Source organism: Netta rufina (genome assembly GCF_964035555.1).
Source record: "Netta rufina genome assembly, chromosome: 20".
Taxonomy (NCBI): Eukaryota; Metazoa; Chordata; class Aves; order Anseriformes; family Anatidae; genus Netta; species Netta rufina.
Genome location: NC_140144.1, coordinates 8181059 through 8202086, shown reverse-complemented (window position 1 = coordinate 8202086; position 21028 = coordinate 8181059). Strand labels below are relative to the sequence as shown.

At 53.1% G+C, this 21028-nt stretch overlaps 1 protein-coding gene across 1 annotated transcript; it reads right to left on the bottom strand.

The window, feature by feature from the left end:
* Positions 1 to 5465: 5465 nt before the first annotated feature.
* Positions 5466 to 17940, bottom strand: FAM78A (family with sequence similarity 78 member A). The gene is made up of 2 exons (XM_084299346.1): positions 17015 to 17940; positions 5466 to 9572 (listed from the first exon to the last, which is right to left on the bottom strand). Exons 1-2 carry the CDS (start codon positions 17275 to 17277, stop codon positions 9044 to 9046), a joined length of 792 nt encoding a protein of 263 aa, XP_084155472.1. The 5' UTR covers positions 17278 to 17940; the 3' UTR covers positions 5466 to 9043.
* Between the last annotated feature and the right edge of the window lie 3088 nt (positions 17941 to 21028).

Below are 21028 nucleotides of genomic sequence, written 5' to 3'. Positions count from 1 at the left end.
TATTATTTGTGTTGAAAGGGGTTTATCTCCCTGGATCTTGAAGAAATACATGTACGATATGATAACCAGTTGTGTACTGGTAGCTTGCTGGTAGCTTTGCTTTTTGTTGTTCTTCCTTATGCCCAGACAAGGGAGTATCTCAAGTTGGTTTCTGATACAAACCAGCACACGTTTCTTTGAAGCAAATGACCACTTATCCTAAGCTCTTAAGAAGGAGCTAAAGTTTGCCCTGCTAATTTTAAGTATAGGATGGGGCACATGCTTATCTCACTGAAGTGCTAAAACTGAGTCATGTGTGAGCCAGAGGCTTAGTGGAGAAATAGGAAATTATCTGAGAAGAAACTGGCAGCGTGCAGAACACGTTCCCATGGCAGTAACATTCAGCAAAGAGGTGGGAAGTAAAAGCTTTCTTGTTTTTACCTTCCTGTAAATTTCACAGAACTCAGAAATTGGAACTCAGGTTATGGGGAAAACTTCAGGCCCCTGAATTAGGAACGTGACCTCCATCCAGAGGCATTAGTGATTTTGCAACTTATGACTTTGGCTGTTGGTGTCTACCATCGGCTGTTTTTTCCTAACGTGTATGAGATTGTACTTTTTCCCCGTAGCTCTTAGCTTCAGTCAATAACGTTTGTGAAATTCTCCTATGTTTATACCCGAACATATTGAGCAAATGTTTTAAAGAATGCCCTGAAGGCGTTCTGGACAAACACTTTTTCTATTTGATGCATCTGACCTCCATGAAACCTCTAAATGATGTAATGGGTTTTTGTTGCACTGTGAAAAATGCATTTGAAATAATGGTTTATGTATTAGCTGAATACATGCAGATTGGGTGATTTTATCTTGTTGGTCCTAATAGGACATTTCGGGGTACTTCTGCTTTTTCTATTTTCAGCAGAAACATTCAAACGTTTCGTTTTTTGAATAGCATGCAATACGATGACAAGTGTCATTTTTGGGTTTGGTTGGCAAGTGGGCACGTAATTTGGAATTGTAAATAGCTGATAATTGCTTGTTTTCACATCCAGTGTTATGAACTAAACGATTGTATCTATCAACAGCTCCTGAAGAAAGCACTTTTTTTTTTTCAAGTCGACCTAAAAAGTTAGCGTTCAACATAATTCCTGTCCTAGATGTAGAAAGTGTCCTTCATATCTCCCTGCACCTGGGAATGACACGAGTTAGGTTCCCTTTAAAAAGGAAGACCACTGAGATGCGGTGAGTGTTGTGTATAAGGAGAGCTTATTTTTAGATGTGGAGAGGCTTTGCAGGACGCTAGGCGCTCAGGCTTTTACATATGCCCTGGATTTCTGAACCCTGGCACGCGGCATGTCGTGCTCAAGGCAGCATTGCTGTGCAGGTTTTGTTCTTCACCTTTCCTTCTAATGGAAGAGGGGGGCTGCCAGCAGCCCTGGGACCACCACACTGGGACGGAGATGAAAAATTGCTGGTTTGGAGATGGAAATAAAAGCTGGAGAGAGTGAAGTGTCTGCTCCCAGTGTATCCTCCTTGACCATACAAAACTTCTTAAGGCCTAGAGGTGATATCGCTGTTCTGTTTTCCTTCCTCTTTATAAATAGCAGCTGGCCCGAACCACTGACCTTAAATTCTTTGCGTTAATCTCCCATCGCTGTGGCATGCGACACCTCCTAGCAAGGCCGTATCAGCTGTGCTCCCCCAGATAGCGAATAAACCTCTTGCTATGGAGAAGATTGGCTTGGTAAGAATGCGATGTTGGCATGCTGAGCCATTTAAAGTTTCTCTTTTGGAATGATGGGAGCAGTTGGGGGTTGTCCCTGCCGTGCTGTTTGGTACCTGCTTAACTCTCTTTCCCTCTGCAAGTGAAAGGCCAGAATAATTACTCCAGGTTCTGTTCAAACGAGTTGTTTTCTTACAGTGCTTCTGAGATCATGGCTGAAACGAGCCAACCCCCTGAACTATCTGCCCTTGAGAAATGGGTGCTGCTCCTGGTTTCCATAGCAGCTGCTGGAGGAGCTGAGCAGCACAGCGGCTGATCGTGACCATGAGCCTACAGGAATATGCACAAAACGGCAAAGTCAACTCTGAGAAGTCTGCATTTTTATTAGATGACTCAAGAGCTTGGCAAGTGTGTGTGCTGCCTGGTTGGTGGCTGCCAGGAGCTGTTGTGGTCTGTCATCGGGGTTGGGTGGCCTCCGATCTCGTGGCCCCCGTCCAGTGCTCGTGGACAGATGTCCACCAAAGAACAAAGCTGCTAACGGAGTCAGCTCCCATCGTGGCAGACCCGGTGAAGAAGCCAAGGACTAACAGGGCTTGGAGCCCTTACGTCCTTAGCTCTGTTGTCCGTGCTGGTTGATCTTCAAAGAAATAATGGCAACTGTTCCAGGACTGCTCGGAAGGAGCTGATGGCTTTGTCTTGAGTGAATGTGGTTGTGCCTTTTTTTGGCCGTATCAGTAACAGAAGAAATCTTCCAAGGCTTTTCTCAAAGGTGGAGATTCTTAATCATTTTCGATGCAAGAAAAGCAGTTATTTGTTTATCCACCTCGCCCGAGATGTTGAGTGCTGATGACGCTGTGCTGTGGCAGAGCTCTGGCGGTGGTGCTACAGACGTGGGTGGGGGGAGCCCGAGGCGCGGGGAGGATTTCCTCAACCTCAGAGAGACCAGGCTGGGTATTTCTGCTTCCTCAAAGGCTGAGAGAGCAACAAAGAAAAAAAAAAAAAAGGCTTTATTTTTGGGGATGGAAGGGATCACGAAAAGAGGAAAAGGCTTGATCACAAAGAGGAAAATTATTTCATCTCTTGTCTTAATTGTTTTTGCATGATAAAGCTTGGTGTTCCAGAAGGTGGGTGCTTCACGGAGTTCTGGTGGTCTCACTGTGAGCCCCTCGCCCTGTCTGCCCATGCCCCTGTCCCCGCCAGAGCAGGCCCGCGGGCTGAAGCGATGTTTTATTTATCCCTTCTTGGTTTTCATGGGGCCTGCCCTTGTGCATCGCTTTCAGCATTTCATGCAAGGGAAAATAACCCTGCACGAGGCTTGGGCACGGCAGCGTTTGGTGGCGCTGAGGGAGTTTGTTCCTAAATAAATGTCACGTTGAGCCCCAGGGGCTGGGATGAGGCAACAGCAGCTCGGCAGGGCTGAGCAGCCCTCCTCCAGCAGGGAGAGGAGCCCTCTGGTCCTCCTCATGTCCCCCTACGAGACTGTTCCAACTCGCACGGGCACTGGAGAGGTCTCTGGAGCAATTCCAGGGAGAAGGAAGGCCCCAGGGACTTGGAGCCATTGAGGAAAAAAACAAATGTTCCCCACTGTGGGGTGAGCGTGGACATCTCGCTGTGGTTTTCCCCTCTGCACACCTGTGTGTGCCCGTGCAGTTTCGGCTCAGCTCCCTGATGGGCCCCAGGGTTACTCAGCGCGTTTCCTGTCTCACACCGTCCACACCTCGTTTTTCTGCAGCTTTCAGGAGGTCGCAAAGCTCCTCTGCAAGCACATCTGGCTCCTGCTGGAACGCCTGGACTCCTCTGTGCATGCCTTTATCACGGGTGGGCACAATTTGTGCAGCCAGCGCCTGCAGCTGAGCTCGCAACGCTTCCTGCAAACGAGATTTGAATCAGGTGCCTTGCCAGCCAGCTTCTTCCTCAAATAATACAACCGGGTTCTTCATGCACCCAGCTGCTGCAGTAGGCACCAGGAGCTCAGGGCCGTGGGCTGTGCTCTGCCCTCAGTGCTCTTTACTCCTGCCTAAGCACAGCATCCTTCTGGAAGCACCCTCTTTTGGATAAGGGGGCTGGAGTCATGCAGTGCTTGAAGAATTGGGCTGGTGGGAAAGGGTCTGCCTTGGGCAGCTTTGCTTTGCAGGTGCCAGGAGCTTCGCTGCTGCCAATGTGCTGGGTTTAAATGGGTGTTAAGACACCAGCAAGGTCAGAGGTGAAACAAGCCCCTGATACATTTTGAAGGGAAATGGGGGGAGCCCCAAAATTACAGATTGTTCCCCAAAATTATGGATTGTTGTAGTTTGGACCTGGCTCTCCAGCGCTGCTCTGCTGTGTTTGCCAGGGCTCTGCACCCACCAGGCTGCTGGGGGCACTTGGCTAATTTTCAAAGGCAGCCTCGGGAGCCTTGATGCCGGCTGTTGGAGGAGCTCTGTTTTAATTGTGTGCACGCAGCGCATGGCACAGCACGGGTTCTGAGCAGATATTTCAAGGTTCTGCAGTCCATGTCATTGCATTGCTGAAAAATATTTGCTTTAAAGCTTGAAAACAGGGAGGAATAAAATTGGTGTTTGCAGCTGCTGCATGTGCACAGCTTACCGAGATGTGAGATAGAAGAAGTAGGAAACAAAACCTGATTTGCGTCAGCAGAGGGAAGTCCCCTGCAAAAAGTTCTGGGCAAGGCTGGTGGAGGCAAGCAGGGTATTTCTGCAAATCGAGGAACCGTTGCCTGTCTGCTTCAAACCAAGGTTAGAAAATCACGAAGCGAGCAGTAAAACCTCTAGAAAGGTGCGGCTTCAGCTGGAGCCTCAGCATCTGTGAGCGCACAGGCAGCAGGGATTTATTCCAGCATCACCCCGGCTCTGCTGGGTCTGGCAGCCGACGTCCTTCCCCCTCTCCTGATCCTGCCAGGAGGTTTTTAGTGTCTCCGTGCAGACAATAAGTGCCCCGGCGTTTTCAGGGTGTCACCCAAAGCAGCTGTGCGCTGCCTCGGATCCCCTCTCCCCCTCCTCCCTCCGAAAGTAGGACATCTAAATTTAGCCTGCTATCAACAGATGAGGCTGGAGAGTTTCCACTGTGGAAACGAATCCCACTCAGAACCTGTCCTCTCTTCTGTGCGGGCTCCATCCGTGCAAATTCCTCTCCCTGAGCCGTGCTCTCCCCTGCTCTTCGCTTCCCCCCTTCCCCTGCAGCATTTGTGCCTGTTACGCCGCCGTGTGCTGGCGTAGCCCCGCCAAGCAGGGCACATGGCTGTTCATGTTTCATGCCCACATGCACCCCGGCGTTTTGCAGGCTGGGAGCAGCTTGGCTGCTGCTGGCAGAAGCGTGCAAAAAAGGCTTTTGGGCTACAAAGGCTGGCTATGACCTCAGAAGGGCTCTCCTTACTCCGGGCAGGTCGCCTCTGCAGATGCAGCATTTACAGCTACCGCTCATCTTCTGCTAAAGAAGCAAGCAGCAGCAGGGAGCTGAGCTGTGGAAGTTCAGCTGCTGTCTGCCCGTGGAGCTGCTCCAACCACAGCAGCGCCGTCCTTCCATCACAAGGCACGCGGCAGCCTGGTAATGAAAAATGCAGGATGCTGGCTGGTATTTTTAACCAGAAACCTCCTCGCTCTATCTGATGCAGCGTAAGAGCTGAAACAGAGAGAAAATGTGCTCCTGGTAAACAGGGTGTTTATCAGTCTTGAAAACGTGCGCGCAGAGGTGGTGGAACTTCTTGGGTAAAAACAGCCACCGCCCTAACGACACCAGGCAGACGCATTTGAAAATTTCACTTTATTTTTATTTTCTGTCTGTTATAAAAGCAGGGTTTTGTTTTTACATCGCCGTAAGTGTCCAGACTTGGTACATCGTGGTTTTGTTTTCACAGTATCTCTGCAAGACCAAGGACGATTCTTATTGCTGCGCCGCGAACCAGGGCAAGGATGGCCGGGAGGACGCGGTGCTCGGGCAGCCCTGGGGTGCTGCCGGGGCCGGCCTCGCTCTCTGCTGCGCTGGCTGAACAGATCTAACCCTCCCCACCGCTGCTCAGTACCTTGGTTCGCTCTGCTGGGCTCCTGGGTGTTGGGAGCTGGAAGGTGGGGAGAGCAGGAGCGGCACTGGGTGCCGCAGGTGGGGGCGGTGAGGCTGCCGGCCCCGCTGGGCAGGGGCAGTCTGAGGTGTAGGGTGCCCCGTGGTGGTGCTCCATTAACCCCCCAGGGCATCCCCCTGCACCCCGGCTTGGCTGCACAAAGCTGCCCAAGCAGGAGCTCACTTTGCCTCTGCTCGGTGCAGGATGCCCTGGCTCCCCATCCTAACCAGCCCCACGAGCAGCGGTGTCTACAGCGCCCGTCACTTCCAGCCACCGTTCCTCTTGTATTCAAACGATCTGTCCTCGTCAGTTTTGCAATGAAGCAGCATTGGAAAGACATCACTTTTAATCACAAAGCATGAAATCTCGGGAGAGGCAGCATCCCTTTTCTGTGCTGCGTCTGGTGGTGTGAATGGAGGTGGGGGGCACGTTTCAAACTAGGCACGGGATAAAGGCGTTCTTTGGGAGGGGAGAAGTCCATGCAAAGCTGACCCTGACGTGAAATTCGAGTTTTATATTTACTACTCAGCTGGGTCTGCTCAGTGCAACAGGACAAACTAGCCAGGAGGTTAGCATTGAATTGCATGGATGCATCCAGTCCACCAGGTAGAGGGAGGAGGAGGAGGAACCAGATTTACTTAACGCACTGGGAGAGACTGAGTCCAACACAAAGCTAAGTGGAAAAGGACGTAGGTGTTCCCTGAATGTGATTTTTGGTGACTGAGAAGAAATCTTTCCTTGGAATTCCTTTGTGCAGCTAATTAAGACAACCGGGTCTGCTTTTTTCGACCCATGCTGACATCAGTGAGAACTGTAAGTACTCAGCACCTGGAGACAAAGTGAATACCAGACATAAATACCCCTTCTACTCCCACCCACGAGACTGCCCAGAGTGCATCTAAGCAGTAGCCAAGATGTGTGCAAGTGTTATCAGCTATTCCCCCCCAGCTCCCGTTTTGTCCTCTTCTGCGTGTATTGCCTAGGAGAAAATACAGACAAGTCCCGAAGGGCTGTGCCAGTGGAGCTGTAGTTAGGGTTTGAATCCGTGTAAGAAAATGGAGTTTAATAGAGAGAACGACTGTGCAAGTCAAAGCCTCCCTAGCCTCATCCTTTATAGTCCCGAAGCCTAGATTTAGGCAGCCTTTGGCTCGTGGATTTGGGTTTGATCCAGTCCATTTGTCTGCAAGCTGCTTGTGATGCTGGACTTCCTACCGTGAAGATCTCCCCCGTTGAGGGGGGAGAGGGCAGCTCGGCAGCTGAGCATCTCTGGAAGTGGTGCGAGAAGGAGGACGGCCTGCCCTGGGCATGGGGTAAGTCGCGGGGACCCCATATCCTTGTCTGCTGGTTTGAGACTGCCGTGGGGGGGACAGATCTTCTGGGCATGCTTTCCCCAGGCAGGGGAGATGTTGAACCTGTTGCCCAAGTAGATGATATGGCTTTGGAGAAGCAAGGAGGGAGAATTTCTTGTTGGTAATGTCCCGTGTGGAAGATGAAGGGAGCAATAGCAGCAAATCAGTGCCTCTCTGAGGGGAGGCCTCTCAGGAGCCCTGTCCGGACCAGCTAGGCCGGGCCAGGCTCCGATCTTGGGCGCTGAGCTCTCCTCAGTCCTAGCTCCTGAGGCCTTTTGTGACTAGGAGGAAGAAATGTTATCTTAGTGGAAAGAGCTGCAGAGGGAAGGGGAAGTGGAATTCCTCTGCCCATGCGCTGTGCCCGTCCCCTGCCAGCTGCCTCCCCTCGCCTCCTTCCTCGGGAGCAGTGCCTCTGGTTATCTCTGGAGCCACCTGGACACGGTCCTTGTTAAAACCTACCGGTCCTGCCTCCTGCTCCAAATGCACCTTGTTTCCTGGAGGATCTACACCCCATGCTTTCCCTGCTTGCACCACCTCGGGCCTTCTCCTTCACTACAGAGCCCTGTGCCCCCACCAGTGGGTACGGTCCCACCAGCGGTCCTGCCTGTGCCCCATTCCTGAAAGTCGTGTAGATCATGAGGTCATTTGGAAGAGAATGATCTACCAACCCCAGCATGGTTTGTACTGGTAGGAAGAAGAGTTTTTCGTAGGTTTGCTTATAGTGTTTGCTAGGAATAGGTGCCTGTTGGTTTTAGACGTGGCCGTTCCTGAATTCTGGCTGTTGCTGGGTAGACCTGGTCGATAAAATCTGCCCTTGCATATCCCCAGTGGCTCCAGAAGGATCCCTTTTACGTCCTGCTCTTCTTACAGCACTATGGTTTGGATTTCATGGGAATATAGGGCTGCAGCACCTCACCCGACCACCACCTGTGCTGAGCTGGGCGGCAGCAGGCCCGTGGGCTAGCCAGGCTGAGCATCCCCCTCTCCCCTTGTGGCCACGATTCCAGCTGTGGGCCTTGCCTGTGAGATTATCCCACGTTGTAATGCCGATGGGAGACTGGGAACAGAAAGCGCAAGCGGTGCGAGCTTGCTCCCTATCCCTTCCGCGAAGCAGGAGATGGCCTAGCAGCTCCCACTCAAAAGCCATTCTACAGCAGGTTTATTTGCATTGCTTTGAAACTGGGATTACTTCCATGCTTCCTTGTTCCATGTTTTAAAACCAGGAAGATTTATTTCTCTTTTGATCACGCTTTGTGCCCTTTTCATCAGCCTGTGACATGCTCACAATCTATTCCTTGCTCCAAAACTTTTTCCCCAAAAATTCTGTAGAAAGGACATTCTGCCTGGTGATATTTTTTTGTTTGTTTTTTTTCAAACATAGCTTTAAGGCAAAAGTTTGGCAATGCAAAGCAAAGTCTACATAAGGCCGCATGACTTGGATTTGCAACTCAGAACCTTACAGCTTAAAAAAAAATAAATCCCTATCTTAAATAGTCAACTTTTTGCTCCAGGAACTTGTTTCGTTCTCAACCAAAATGAAAAAGAAAAAAAAAAAAATTCTTAAAATCCCAAATAAAATGTTCTTATTGTTCTGGGCAGTCTGGACAAGCTAATGAGACTGAAGTTCAAACAGTAACTAAAGTAGGGAAGAAAAAAAGAAAGCTCTACGGATAGACATCAGTGTTAGTTTCTTCCCTTAGGAATCCAGTGATGAGACAGACCCCAGTCCAAGGTCTCCTCTTTAGCTTTAGCACAGTGAAATCCGTCCCAATGGGAGAAGGTAGAATGGTTGCATTTGTTGAATGACTAAAAAGTGCATTTTGATTTTGCTCAGATTACACGTGTTATTATTCTAATACCTAAGTGATTGTTTTGCTTTGTTTCTGTGTTTGATTGTTTGTTTGTTCTCCCTTCTGGTGCCGGGACGCCAGGTTTTTATTATCGGTGTTTCGGAGGTATCACCACAAGCGGTGGTCCATCCTTTGGCCTCCACATGAGTACCTGAGCATCATTGGCATTGGGTTTGACAAGGGCACTGGGTGGTATTGGCTCATTCTTGCTAAGGACCTGGGGCTGCTCTTGAGCAGAGGGCTCCTGCAGCTTGGCACGCTGCCCCAGGGGTCTGCTGGGGTTTACCTCTATGCCCAGCCTCATGCGCCATTTGATAGTCTGCAAGGTCACCATCTCGTTGGTGGCTGTGTTGGTGGCAACCAGCCAGGTGGTGAAGCTCTGATCCCGGTGAATGCTCGTGAGCTTGGCCACATTGCTCTCGCTGACGGGCACGGCCCACGTCACGCTGGGGTAGAAGTTGTCGTTCATGCTGATGTTGAACTTGGACTCCTTCTTTGTGGGCCCCACGATGGTGCAGGTTTCTGTCGTGTTCCCATACCAGGGGTAGTTCACTCCGTCTGAGTCACTGATGGCCTGGATTTTACCGTCCAGTAGGTCTGGAAGCTCCCAACTTGACCTGCCATCAATCATCAACAACGAGTTATGGATAATGCATTAATTAATTACTTTAGAAACACGTGAGGCTTCAAGGAAGGAGAGGAAGTAGTTGTGAATGCGCTCCCCCTTCAGCTTTTACTGGAATTTCTGCCCTCCCTGCAGGCAGAGCTCTTCCCTGCCATTAAAAGGGTGTTTGCAGATTTCCAGGGCTGATGGTGAAAGTCTGACCCTACAGGACCATGAGCTCCTTGCAGGGACTGGCAACAGCTGGGGACATGCCGGTGTCTGAGGGAGGCTGCAGGGGGACGTTTTTGGGGAGCCCCAGCACTGCAGGGATCCCCCTGCAGGTCCTTGTCTGGGGGCAGAGCTGGTGGGCTCTGGGTTAAGGGACAGGGGAGCTGGGCTGAGCTCTGAACTAAGATCATTCTTGAGGACTCAGCGTGACCATAAAGCTTCCCTGCTCCTTGCTACCTCCCGCCCCAAGGGCTCCCGTTTCCCCTTTCAGCTCTGACTTTCCTTGAGCCCCGGCTGGTAAAACACTTCTTATCTTTCTGGGTGAGCCGCTGGCCCTTCCTGCTGTCCGTGTGGCGCTGGCAGTGTAACCCATCCCTCTGCAGCCCTGGCAGGAGCCCGGTTCAAAGGCTGTGCGCGGGGCTGGGATGAAGTTACGGTAATCAGAGAAACAGAGGGCAGCTGGCTGTAAGGCTGCCCCGGCCCCTCGCTGGTCGCCCTGCTCTGTGCTTGCGAGGCTGGCAGAAAGGTCAGACTTTCTAGCAAGAGAGTAAAGTGAGAACAGTCCTCTGTCACCTTACAGAGCTGGTACAGAACTGTTTTGTTTTTTACTGACTTCCAATCTAATGTTTAAATGGCCAAGGAGAAGTAAACGTCTGAGCTAGAAAAAGGGGGTAGATATTTGCAGCCTAATGGTCTGAATTTGGGGGTAGACCTGTGTGGTGCCAGGAGTTGGACTCGAAGATCCTTATGGGTCCCTTCCAACTTGGGATATTCTCTGATTCTGTAATTCTAATGGCACCAAAACAGCGCGACCATGGCCCACGTGCTGGTAATTTGAAGACCTTTTTTTTTATGACTCAGGCTGGCCCTGTGGCTCAAATTCACCCCGGCCACCTCCAGCTCCTGTCAGGCCCCGCAGATGGGTGGCACGGGGAGCGTCCTGCTGCCGGGGCTGGGAAAGGGGACACGGCACAACAGCTTCCCTGCTGGCATCTTCCCTTGCCCCTGCTGCGGTGCTCAGGCTCCAGGCTTTGTGCTGAGATGCTGGGTTTTGGGAGGGAGATGGGGGGGCTGCGTCAGAGTTCACCAGGGTGCTTGTCATGGCCTTCACCCAGAGCACAGTGTTGCAGCTTAAAACAGCCCTTGGTTGGAGCTGGTTGAGGGACAGGGAAAGTGTATTGCTCTCCTGGTCTGTGCAGGGTGGCGTGGGATGAGCTGCTCCTCTCCACCGCCTGGCACTAATGTGGCCATCTCGAAAGGCTGGTTGTTAATTAGTTAATGACCGTGAAGTGCCTGCGTGTTTGTAATCACTGGCTCGTTTGCTCGTCAGCTCTAAGCATCTGGCAGTAGTTGGAAGATACCTCGCAGGATTTATTTCATGGATTTTTTCATGGGAGTGTGGGCTCCTGCAAAAGCCTCCTGTGGGTGCCAGGGCAGGTGTTGGGCTGAGGCTGCAGCAGGTGCCGGGCTGGGGTGTGAGGCTGCAGGATGTGAGGCTGCGGGATCAGAGCTGTGGGATCAGAGCTGCCCACTACGGCACTGGACTGCTGCAGCCTTCTGCGCCTGAGCCTGCAGCCAGCAGGCAGAGGGAGTCCTTTCCCTGGAAGAAAATGCGTACCCAAAGCAGCCAGAAAGAGATCCCCGAGCTGCCCTGCCAGGAGCCCTGCTCCAGCCGGGGGATGCTCACAGGCTCCCCTCCAAATCAGAGCTCTCCAGGCTCGCTGCACCCCTCTGCAAAGAGGTCTGGGGAGGGAAGAGCTGGTGGGGCTCTGGATGGACTCAGCTGTCCCAGGGAAGATGAACCAGAGGGTATCGGCCACCAAGCTGGTCCCTGCCGCGCAGCCTTACCCCTGAAACGTTTCAGGGGCTCTTTCTCTGCTTACAGCAGACCTCTTAGGGTCGTTTTCCACAGGCCTCGTTCTCAGCTTGACTGCGGCCCAGGGATGAGATGTGACAATTTCCTGGAGGCTCACGTAAGTGACAGATGTGGTGTGAAGGTGCGGAGATGGAGGCTGCGTGGATGTGGCGGCGCCAAAGCGGGCTGCGAGGGGCTGATCCCCCCAGCCTGGGCTGCTTCCTGGGCAGGCAAAGGAAGGGCAGGACAGCCACTAGAGGCTGCTTTAAAAGCTGGGGATCCTCCTGGAGCTTCCTGCCTCCATCTCCGCTCCCTGCGAGGACATCCAGGCTGCAGGCCCTGCTCAGCGTCCACACAGGATCAAGGAGGGGGAGTAGGGCCAGGCTGGGCTCAGCAGGCAGGGGCAGGAGGCCACTTGAAGAACCGACATGGTCCAGCCTCAAATGAAACCTCCCCGTCAGAGCCCCAGAGGCTGTGCTCGGCGTGGCCTCAGCGCCCGCTCTGCCTCAGACACGGCGTGGGCAGGGAGCAGGAGGAGGAAGCCGGCCTGCCTTGCTTTGAGCAGTGCTCTGGGCCTAATTTGAGTGACTGCGGTTAACCCTGAGGTTTCAAAGCCATCACACTTATGTGCAGCGCTTAGTAACAAGGAAAGAAAGAAGTGGGGCCTTGTGAGGATCCTGTGACTGGACCAAAAGGAGAGGCTGCATGAGGGCTGCTGGTGGCTGCCCCTTGCCTGCTGTGGCAGTAGCCTTCCCTTGCAGGGCTCATCTGTGTTAAGTAATGTGCCAGCAGCCGGCCTCTGGCTGGCTTTGGGAAGAACGCTATGGAAGGATCTCTGGCTGCATCAGCATCTTTCTGTGATGGTGTTGAGCCAAGGAAAGGCCAGAAAGTGCCCAGTAAACACTTTGCTGACAATAGCAGGGAGCAGGCAGGAGAAGGCACCCACCTATCTGGTTTCATCGGCTCACTAGGGCTGAGCAGCTCCAAAAGCGGTAGATTCCAGCTTGTGATAGTGACGAGCTTGTTCCTGCCGCTCTGAAACCTTCAGTCAGCACAAGCATCACCAGAGACCAGAGCATCTCCCCTGACAAATGTCCTCTTGCTACCAGGAGGAGGGTGTTTGAGCTATTTCTCATGGCCCAACAGCAGCCCTGCCGCTGATAGCCGTGCTGCTTTAGGCAGCTTTACCCCCCTGCTTCCCTTTCAATTACATTTCTTCCTATTCTGCTACGAGAAACCAAGCCCCCAGCACGTGCTGGGGGAGTCAGTGTCTTGTGCAGTGGCAGCAGCCCCAGGCACAGCAGCCTCTGGCTCCATGCATCCACGTGGGTGCAGCGAGCTAACCCATCCAGGCAGGCATCAGGCACCCGTGCAGCCTCAGCCCCTGAGCCTTCAAGCCAGCTCCTAATCAGTCACAGGGCAGATGAGCTTGGAGAACCTCGTGCTTTCTCGTGCCTTTCCTTTCCACCAGCTCCCTGACTTACAAAGCCCTCCTTGGATGCAGCCCTTGCTTGGTGCAGGCAGAGCCATCGCTCCCCTGACCCCCTGCCTCTCTGCGTCGAGGTTGGAGACTGGCTGAAAGGAGGAAAACCTGATATTCAGAGCTGCTTAATTTGAACTTGTCCTTTACAGTGTCTCTCTCACCTACTCTGGCACGTCAAGCAATTCCAGCCAGGGTTACAGTGGAGAACAGGAAAGAAATTTTAGATGTGGTCGTGGTCTCGCCAGCCTGTCCTCCAGCCATGTGCCTCCTGAACCAGGGTGCAGGTAGTAAACTCCAGAGACCTGACGCTAAGCAACCGGGAGGGATTGCTGCTGGTTTAGCTGAGCGGGCTCATGTTGGGGCTGGACAACCTCTTTAGATGGGGTTAGAGCCACAGGCCATGTAAGGGCAGCAAAGCCTTTCCCTCAGCCCCTCTGGAGGGGCAGCTACAGTGATTTGTCCTCAGCTGGGCAATGCAACCAATTTTTAAATCATTTTTTTGGTGAATCCTTTTTTGTCTGTTTTCCCTTCCAAGGACCGGGGCTCTATTCTTTTGACAAGTCACTTTCTCGAGTTCATTGTCTCTCTGCTGCAGGGCACGGAAGATTTAATCTCGCAGGAGAGAGATGCCCGTTAAGCTGCAGCGACAATGCGGTGCTGCCCAGCCGTCCTGGTGAGTCTGCCGGGGGAGCAAATCTACCTGGAACTTCCCAAGATTCTCAGCTGATTGCATTCAAACTCTGATTTATTTCTCGCTCTGTTTTGCATATCACCATCTGCGCTGCTCCTCGCACGTCTCCATGGAGATGAAGAAGCACGACTGGGTGATGCCGTCCCCAACGCTGACGCGGGTCCCACAGGGTGCCCAGGAGATGCTGCCCGGAGCTGGGTCCTGCTGGTCCCATGAGGGCTGGACCTCTGTGGCCTGATCCTGATGCCCCATGTTGTGCCTCCCTGGGGGAGGAAGGCGCTGCTGAGGGTAAAACCCTGCTTGGGGTGAGCAGTAACGGCAGCACTGGGACTTGGGGTTTTTCCCCAGTTCTGCATTGAGAGAGGTCAGAGAGTGCTTCCACTTCCTCCTGCCAAGGGTGCTCGTGTTCCTGCCAGCACATGCTGCCTTACAGGCAAAATAACCCCAGCATTTATGTGTGAGCTGAGCTTTAGTTATTTTCCTCTCCTTCCATTTAAAAACGCTGCATTTAGCCAAAAAATTGTCAGTGCAGCTTTAAACGCGTGTCGAAATTATCCCCTCTGTATCTAACATCCGTATATGAGTCTTATGCACAGCTCCATCTGCTCCAGTATTTCTCAGCTGTTTCTGTCCTCAGCGTAAGGGCAGCTTGTGTACAGCCACCAACCGCAGCGGGCAGGAGTGAAAAATGAATCTGAAGCCTGCTCTAAGCACTGAAGCCCAGGTGGACCAACTGATGGCATTTATTTGGAGTTTTCTGTTTACCTGTTACCACAGTGATTTAAATAATAATAATAATTTTTAAAAAATGGTTGTTCCAGTGGTGTCTCTTCATTATGGAAAGCTGGGACAAGCAGTCCGTTGGCATAAATCAATGCAGCTCCATGGAGGTCAGTGGAATTATCTTGACTTGCATCAGCTGAAGGCCCACCCTTTCAGACAGGTTTGTGTCCTGTCCCTGGCTCTATAGAGGTCTCCCAAGAGTATGTTTTGATGGCATTGAAAGAGGCCTTTCTTCCCAATCACCTTTATTTACAGCTTTCTGATGGTGACACACGTAAAGAAGCCGGGTGGAGGAGCAGGCCAATCCTGAATTGGGGCTGGGCAGCTCTTCAGTATCAGCGAAATGTGCCTGAACCTCCCAGGGAGAAATCCTTCTGCTTCCACGACTTTCTGGATAATGGCTCTCCTACACATCTGCAGTGTTTAATTCTGACTACCTGTTTACAGCTTTTGGCTGAAACTTTTGTCTATGGCTCTCAAAGCATTCCAGCAAGGGAAGACTGTACCAAATCCTCCCTTAAAAATAGGGAAAGTTGGGTGCAGAGAAGTAAAGCAACATGCCTGGGGTTGCAATCCACAGCAGCACTGTCTAAATAGCTCTCTGCCCTGCCCTCCTTATTCCAGTGGATGTGAGCTGTATTTATACACACCGGACTTTTCTGTTTTCCTTGCAGCTGCTTGCTGAAGGCAGGATTTCTAAATGAGCCCGAGAATTACACATGCAAATCCTGAAGGCCTGGAACTGGGAACATCTGAGCAACAAATTGTCCTTGCTGAAGATGGTTTTGGAGCCAAAAAGCCTACAGATCTCAGGCCTGTTGTAAGTACTTCTAGCATCAAGGTAAGCTCCTCTGCTCCCTTACTGCTCCTGCTTTTGCCAGGTGCTGGACTTTGCATCTCGAGGCACTTTCTGCTTGAGCAGGGAGAGGACACGGGGATGGGGTGGGAACAGTCTGTGGCTTATAGCTGCTCCTTGGCGTGCCCTTCCCCACGGCCTGCATCTTCCAACACACATCTGCTCCGTGCCTGAGCTGCTGAACCTCTGCCTGCATCTGGGCTTGCAGGCAGAAGGCAGGCAAGGGCTGGGATGCGCACGCAGAGCAGATGCTCAGGCCTCCAGGAAGGCACTGCACCACGTCCGAGTTTGCCCTGCTCCCTAGCCCTCCGCATTCCCACCCTCTCTCAGCCCTCCCTATTCCTCTATTTTTTATGTGAACGACTCGTGAGCGGCCGAGCCAGCATCCCCCTCCCGCAGCGCCCTGGGGATTAGCAGCCAGGAGGGCTGCTTAAACCCGGCCTCTGCATCCTTCCTCCGTGCTCCCCGAGGCTGGGCAGCATCGGGGCCTCCAGCCAGTGACCCCACTGCAGGCAGGGGGCTGTGGGGCCGGGCAGGTTCCTGCTGCACCCGCAGGCTGCCTGGCACCGTGAGCTGCAGAATCGCTGCTCTGTGCAGGCATTTGGCGAGTGGCTGCTGCCGGTGTAACCGTGGGCCAAAGCCTGCAAGGACGGCTGGTGAGCAAACCAGCGGGGGAGCAGTACCGGGGGGGGGGGGAGGACTCCTCGCAGCAGGGAGGTGACATTTTAATTTGACTCATTCTTGCCTCGCTATGACTGTCTGACCGGCAACACGGAGGGGTTTGGAGTGCAAACAGCCCTTACTTTCCTCCTACCTTACCTAGACGTGCACATTCTCCCTCTTACATTATCCAAAATGAGGCTCACGTAAAATTTTGACCCTCCTCCAAGGGTTAAATCATCAGGGGGGTTAAATCCCCTTTGCTCTCTCCATGCGGGCTCCCCGAAGCGAGCAGGATTCCTCCTGCGCTGTCAACGTGCGCTGCCAGAGCTGGGGGCTGTGGCGCTGGCCGCTGATGGCACACTGCAGCAGCAGCACAGCGTGCCACAAGTGTCAGCCTCCGGGCTTCCCCGGGGCTCGTCAATGCGCAGTTTGAGCCGGGGAGGGATGCAGAGGAGAGGAGCCGGCGCTCAGGACCCCCCCTCCTCGTGCCAAGGGTGTTTCAGAGCGGGGGTGCCCTTCGCAGGGTTGAGGGAGACCTGGGATCGCAGACCTGGGATTTCAGCCCCCCCCAGCGCTGCTCAAAAGCTTTTGGGAAATATGGTGCTGCTCTGGGTTGCCAACAGAGCACATTTTGGGGTTAGCGCTTGAGTACATTCCCCTTAGAAGAGAAGGACACCCACTACTTTAAAAGGTGCAGGCACAAGCTCTCATTATTATTTTTTTTTTTTTTAGCGTAGGAGAAAGTCCTGTTAAGTTTCAGAAGAGCTGGCTTTTAATATCAAACCAACTGGGTTATTGACTTTGGCTTAACCCAGCGCTCCCCAGCCAGGCCGTGGCTCTCCTGCTCTTCCTTCCCCTTAGGCAAATGCCCCCGCACGCGCTCTGGAAATACTTACATGCCCTGCTCCCCGTAGTGATTGTAAAATTCCATGTGGCTGCACGCCTGGATCCAGCCCACGATCCAGGTCTCCTTCTTGGGGATGGGGGGCACCAACACTTGCGCAGAGGCTCGGAAGTGAGGGGTCCGGTAGCGCAGGACCACGCTGGAGGACTCGTCGATGCTGGTGGGAATGGGATCGATGGAGGCTTTGACTTCAATCACTGAAATACTTTCCCGGAAAACTTTGGATTTGCAGCTAATACTCTGAATACAGCCCATGGCATACCCTGAATACAGTCCAACGCAGCTCCTAGGGTACTCCAGCAATCCTGGGGAATATTAGGCATTGAAATTATCTGGTGCTAGATCAATTACAGATCTTCTTGGGTTGTAATCTCAGAACCGATATCCATAGGATAGAAAATTCATCATGTAAAGCCTTAATTTGAGTATCTGTCTTACAAGCACTGCTCCTATTTTGAGGTTAGCTGCACTTCAGAAGCAAAAGGGCCTTTAATTATTTTTTTTTCCCTTTTAATGACCCTTTAAATCGTTCACTCAAACAGTCTTTGGGTTAAAAAAGAAAAAAAGAAAAGTCTCTCGAGTTCAATAAATAACGGTGTTGTTCTTAGATGGTATATTTAGTCCTTCCTTTTCTCAGATGCGGTCTGTCATTCCCCGTCAGACATAGGACTGGCCGGTATTTCCCTTTATTCTTTGGATGAAAAGCAGAATGTTGATAGACACATCTATATAAATAATGAAATAGTTTTTAGCCCCAGCTTGTCACAACCGGTGTGGATTTCCACTTCCTGACTTGCAGTTGTTCACAACTTCCTTTCGCACAAAAATTACAATAATAACAGAAAAAAAAAAAAAAAGCGACGGGTGGAAAATGCAAAAAAAAAAAAAAAAAAAAAAAAAAAAAAAAGTAGCCCGATCTTCGATTTTGGAAGCTCCTCCGCCAGCGCTGTCAGGGCTTCGGGTCGGTTCTTTTCCCTCTCCTCCTTTTTTTTTTTTTTTCTTTTTTTTTTTTTTTTGGTTAATTCCTTCCCCCTTAGAAATAGCCGGCACCATAAATCCCGGCGGCGCTCGGCGGGGCTGTGCGGCGGGGCAGGAGGCGGCGGCGAGCCCCCCCCGCTGCCCCCGCCCTGGGGCCGCTCAGCGCTGCACAATCGCCTCCCGTGACATCCCGGGGAGGGGGGGGGGTCCGGCCTTCCTCCTCCTCCTCCTCCTCCTCCTCCTTCTCCTTCTCCTCCTGGGCGAGCGGCGTCCGCAGGGGTGTCCGACCTTCCTCCTCCTCCTGCTGCTGCTGCGGGCTCAGCCTGCGGGGCTCAGGGGCTGCCGCCGGGGCTGCCCCGCACACGGGGGGGTGCTGCGGGCCGGGGGCGCCCCCCCAGCATCCCGCCGAGCCCCCGGCGAGCTGCCGGGCTCACCGCTGCGGGGGCGAGGAGCGCCGGGAGAGGGGCGGGTGGCTGGGGAGGGAGGGAGGGAGGGAGGAAAAGGGGTGGGGGGGGAGGCTCTTCAGCGATGGATTATTTTTTTTTTTCTCTCTTCGCCTTCTCCGCTGTGTACCCGGGGGGGGGGTGAGAGGAGCAGGATCGGTGCCTCCGCCTCTTGGCTGCCGCAAGCTTCCTCCTCTCTCGCACCGCGCTCCTCATGCAGCCGGGGACGGCGCCGGGTTGCGGCGGAGCAGGGGGGAGCGGGGCGGGGGATGCTCCCCCTGCACCGGCAGCACCGGAGGCATCGCGGCCGGGTCAAACTTTGCCGCAAGTCGCCCCCTGGCCCCCGCCTGGTCCCCGTTGGCCCCGCCGTTGCCCCCCACCCCGGGCATCCGCGCCCCGCAGCGCCGCCGCCGCCCCGGCGAGCAGCAGGACAGCGGCCGGGCCCCCCTGCCCCTGCCGGCCGCCCTCCGCCGCTCCCTCCCTCCCTCCCATCCCTCCCCCTGGGTTTCTCTTTTAAACTGCAGCTGTTGGAGCTAGCCCTCCTTTGCAGAGCAGCATTTCCTCCCACGCGGCCGCGGCTTGTGGGTAATGTAGTTTTTTTTTTGAGATAAGGGCTCCCTCCTGCTCCCCTTCTCCCTTTCTTTCTCCCCTTCTTTCTCTCCTGCTCGCCTCCTTTCTCTCTTCTTCTTTCATCTCTTTCCCTCCTTCCTTCTTTTTTCCTCTCCTTCCCTCTCGCTTGAATGCAATGTATTTTCTCTTCATTCTGCAGATGAAGGTTTTTTCTCCCCCAGCTGGAGCTTGGCTGACAGATACAGTGCAGGCACAGCCTCTCTACATGCAAAACCTGCAGCCCTGGGCTGGCTGAGCTGCGGTTCCAGCAACTAGAAATGCAAAGAAATGCTCTTGGCAGCAGCAAAGGGACTGAGGAGCGGGTACTGAGAGGTGTCCGAGGCGGCAGTGGCCTGTGGGGAAGTTGTAAACCTCTGGCATGGATGTTTTGAGGAGCACTGCGGCTGGCCTTGCCTGCTGACCATCACCCAGCTGAGGCCGTGGCTTGCAGAGAGCTCAGCACCGGCTGAGGTGTGGGTGCTGGGGCGCTCAGCGATAGCTGCAGGGTGCTGATCATCCTCACAGCTCCACGTGCATGCACCTTGACTCTTTTCTGAGTGGGAAACCTGGGGGAACGAGGAGGAAGGATGGCTTTGCACAGAGCAAAGTGTCCTTTATTTCCTCCTGCCCCACACTCACAGCAAGCAGGATGAGCTCACGCAGTGCGTGGCGTTTTCCAGCGTCCATGCGCTTGTTGTCTGCCCTGCAGCAGGTAGGAAGGACTGGAGCTACTGGGTGATCCTGACAGGAGAATGCCCCAGGACAAGGGGAGGCTGCTCCTGTAGGCTCTGAGGTCCCGGGGAGGTCCTGCCCCCAGTGCTCAGCCTTGCCCATGCAGGGCACGGGCTGCGGGGTCCTCACCTCCTGCCCTGCTGGCTCCTGCCCTTTCCAGGCTGAGGTACTGAGCCCTCCAAGCAAATTGAGAGGCAGGGGGTGGACAAACCATAGGGTAACATTATGGTTTCCTTCTGTGTGTTTCTCAAAGCATTGGCTAAATATTTATCTGTGTTAACATTCGTGGGATCTCTGAGAAGGGCACCGTCCTTGTTCCTAGCCCCACAACAGAAAAACTAAAAATGCGCTCAAGTTGCAAACAAACAACTCAAAGTACAGGAAAAGACTGAAATGAGCATCTCCAAATGAAAAAATCCAGTTTCTTCAGCAACCTCCAGAAGGTGCTGAAATACTTTGACATCTCCAAGACTCTTTCACACTTTTTAAACAAGCTCGTCACAGTTTCCCAGAGCATGATGCGTTGGGTGAAGCTGCATGTTCTGAAACTCCAGCTTCACCGCCGCTGCAGCCAGGTCTTGCTTCAACTTTGGCAATCTCTGGCGTTCTGGTCAACTAGGAAATTGCATTATCTCAGCCTAATTAAATCAGCTTTTCATCTTCGGCTGGAGCTTTCCTTGGTTTTTTTGGCCATGCCCATCTCCATCACACTGTTGTGTGATTAAGGAATTAGTGCACTTCGCCCAAGAGCGGCTGCACTAAGCTGTGCGCAGAGCAGCTCCTGTGCCTGTGAGCCTGGTGCTCACTGATGAAATTGCTGGAGATTGGCTTTTGAGGCCAAGCTGTGATAAGTAACAATTAGGAGCATCTGGCGATGCTGGGAGTTGCATCTCCTTCTGCTGGGCCCACTCCTGCTGCTGCTCCCCCAGCAGCGTAGCCCACCTGGTGCTATATAAACCCCACAGGTTTGCCCAGAGGGTCTCCCCTTCCTCATCTCAGCCATAGCAAGGGAAAATAACCACCACAAATGGGACACTGAGTTGTTTCCTCTCCTGTTCCTCTCAACAGGGGCATTTAGCAGTGCATTCACCCCGGGCTGTGGTTCCTCCTCGTCTCCTTCCCCGCTGGTGGCCGGGGGCTGGCCCCTGGTGTGTGCAAGGCAGAGCAGCACCCTGTGCCTGCTTCAGGGGTCAGAGGAACACACAGGCACCAGACAAAACGAGCTCCCGGTGCTTTCAAGGTAT

Coding starts and splice junctions, on each gene's coding strand:
- FAM78A (XM_084299346.1), bottom strand. CDS start 17,277: ATGGGCTGTATTCAGAGTATTAGCTGCAAATCCAAAGTTTTCCGGGAA. Junction 9,573..17,014: donor CACTACGGGGAGCAGGGCAT/GTAAGTATTTCC, acceptor GATTGATGGCAG/GTCAAGTTGGGAGCTTCCAG.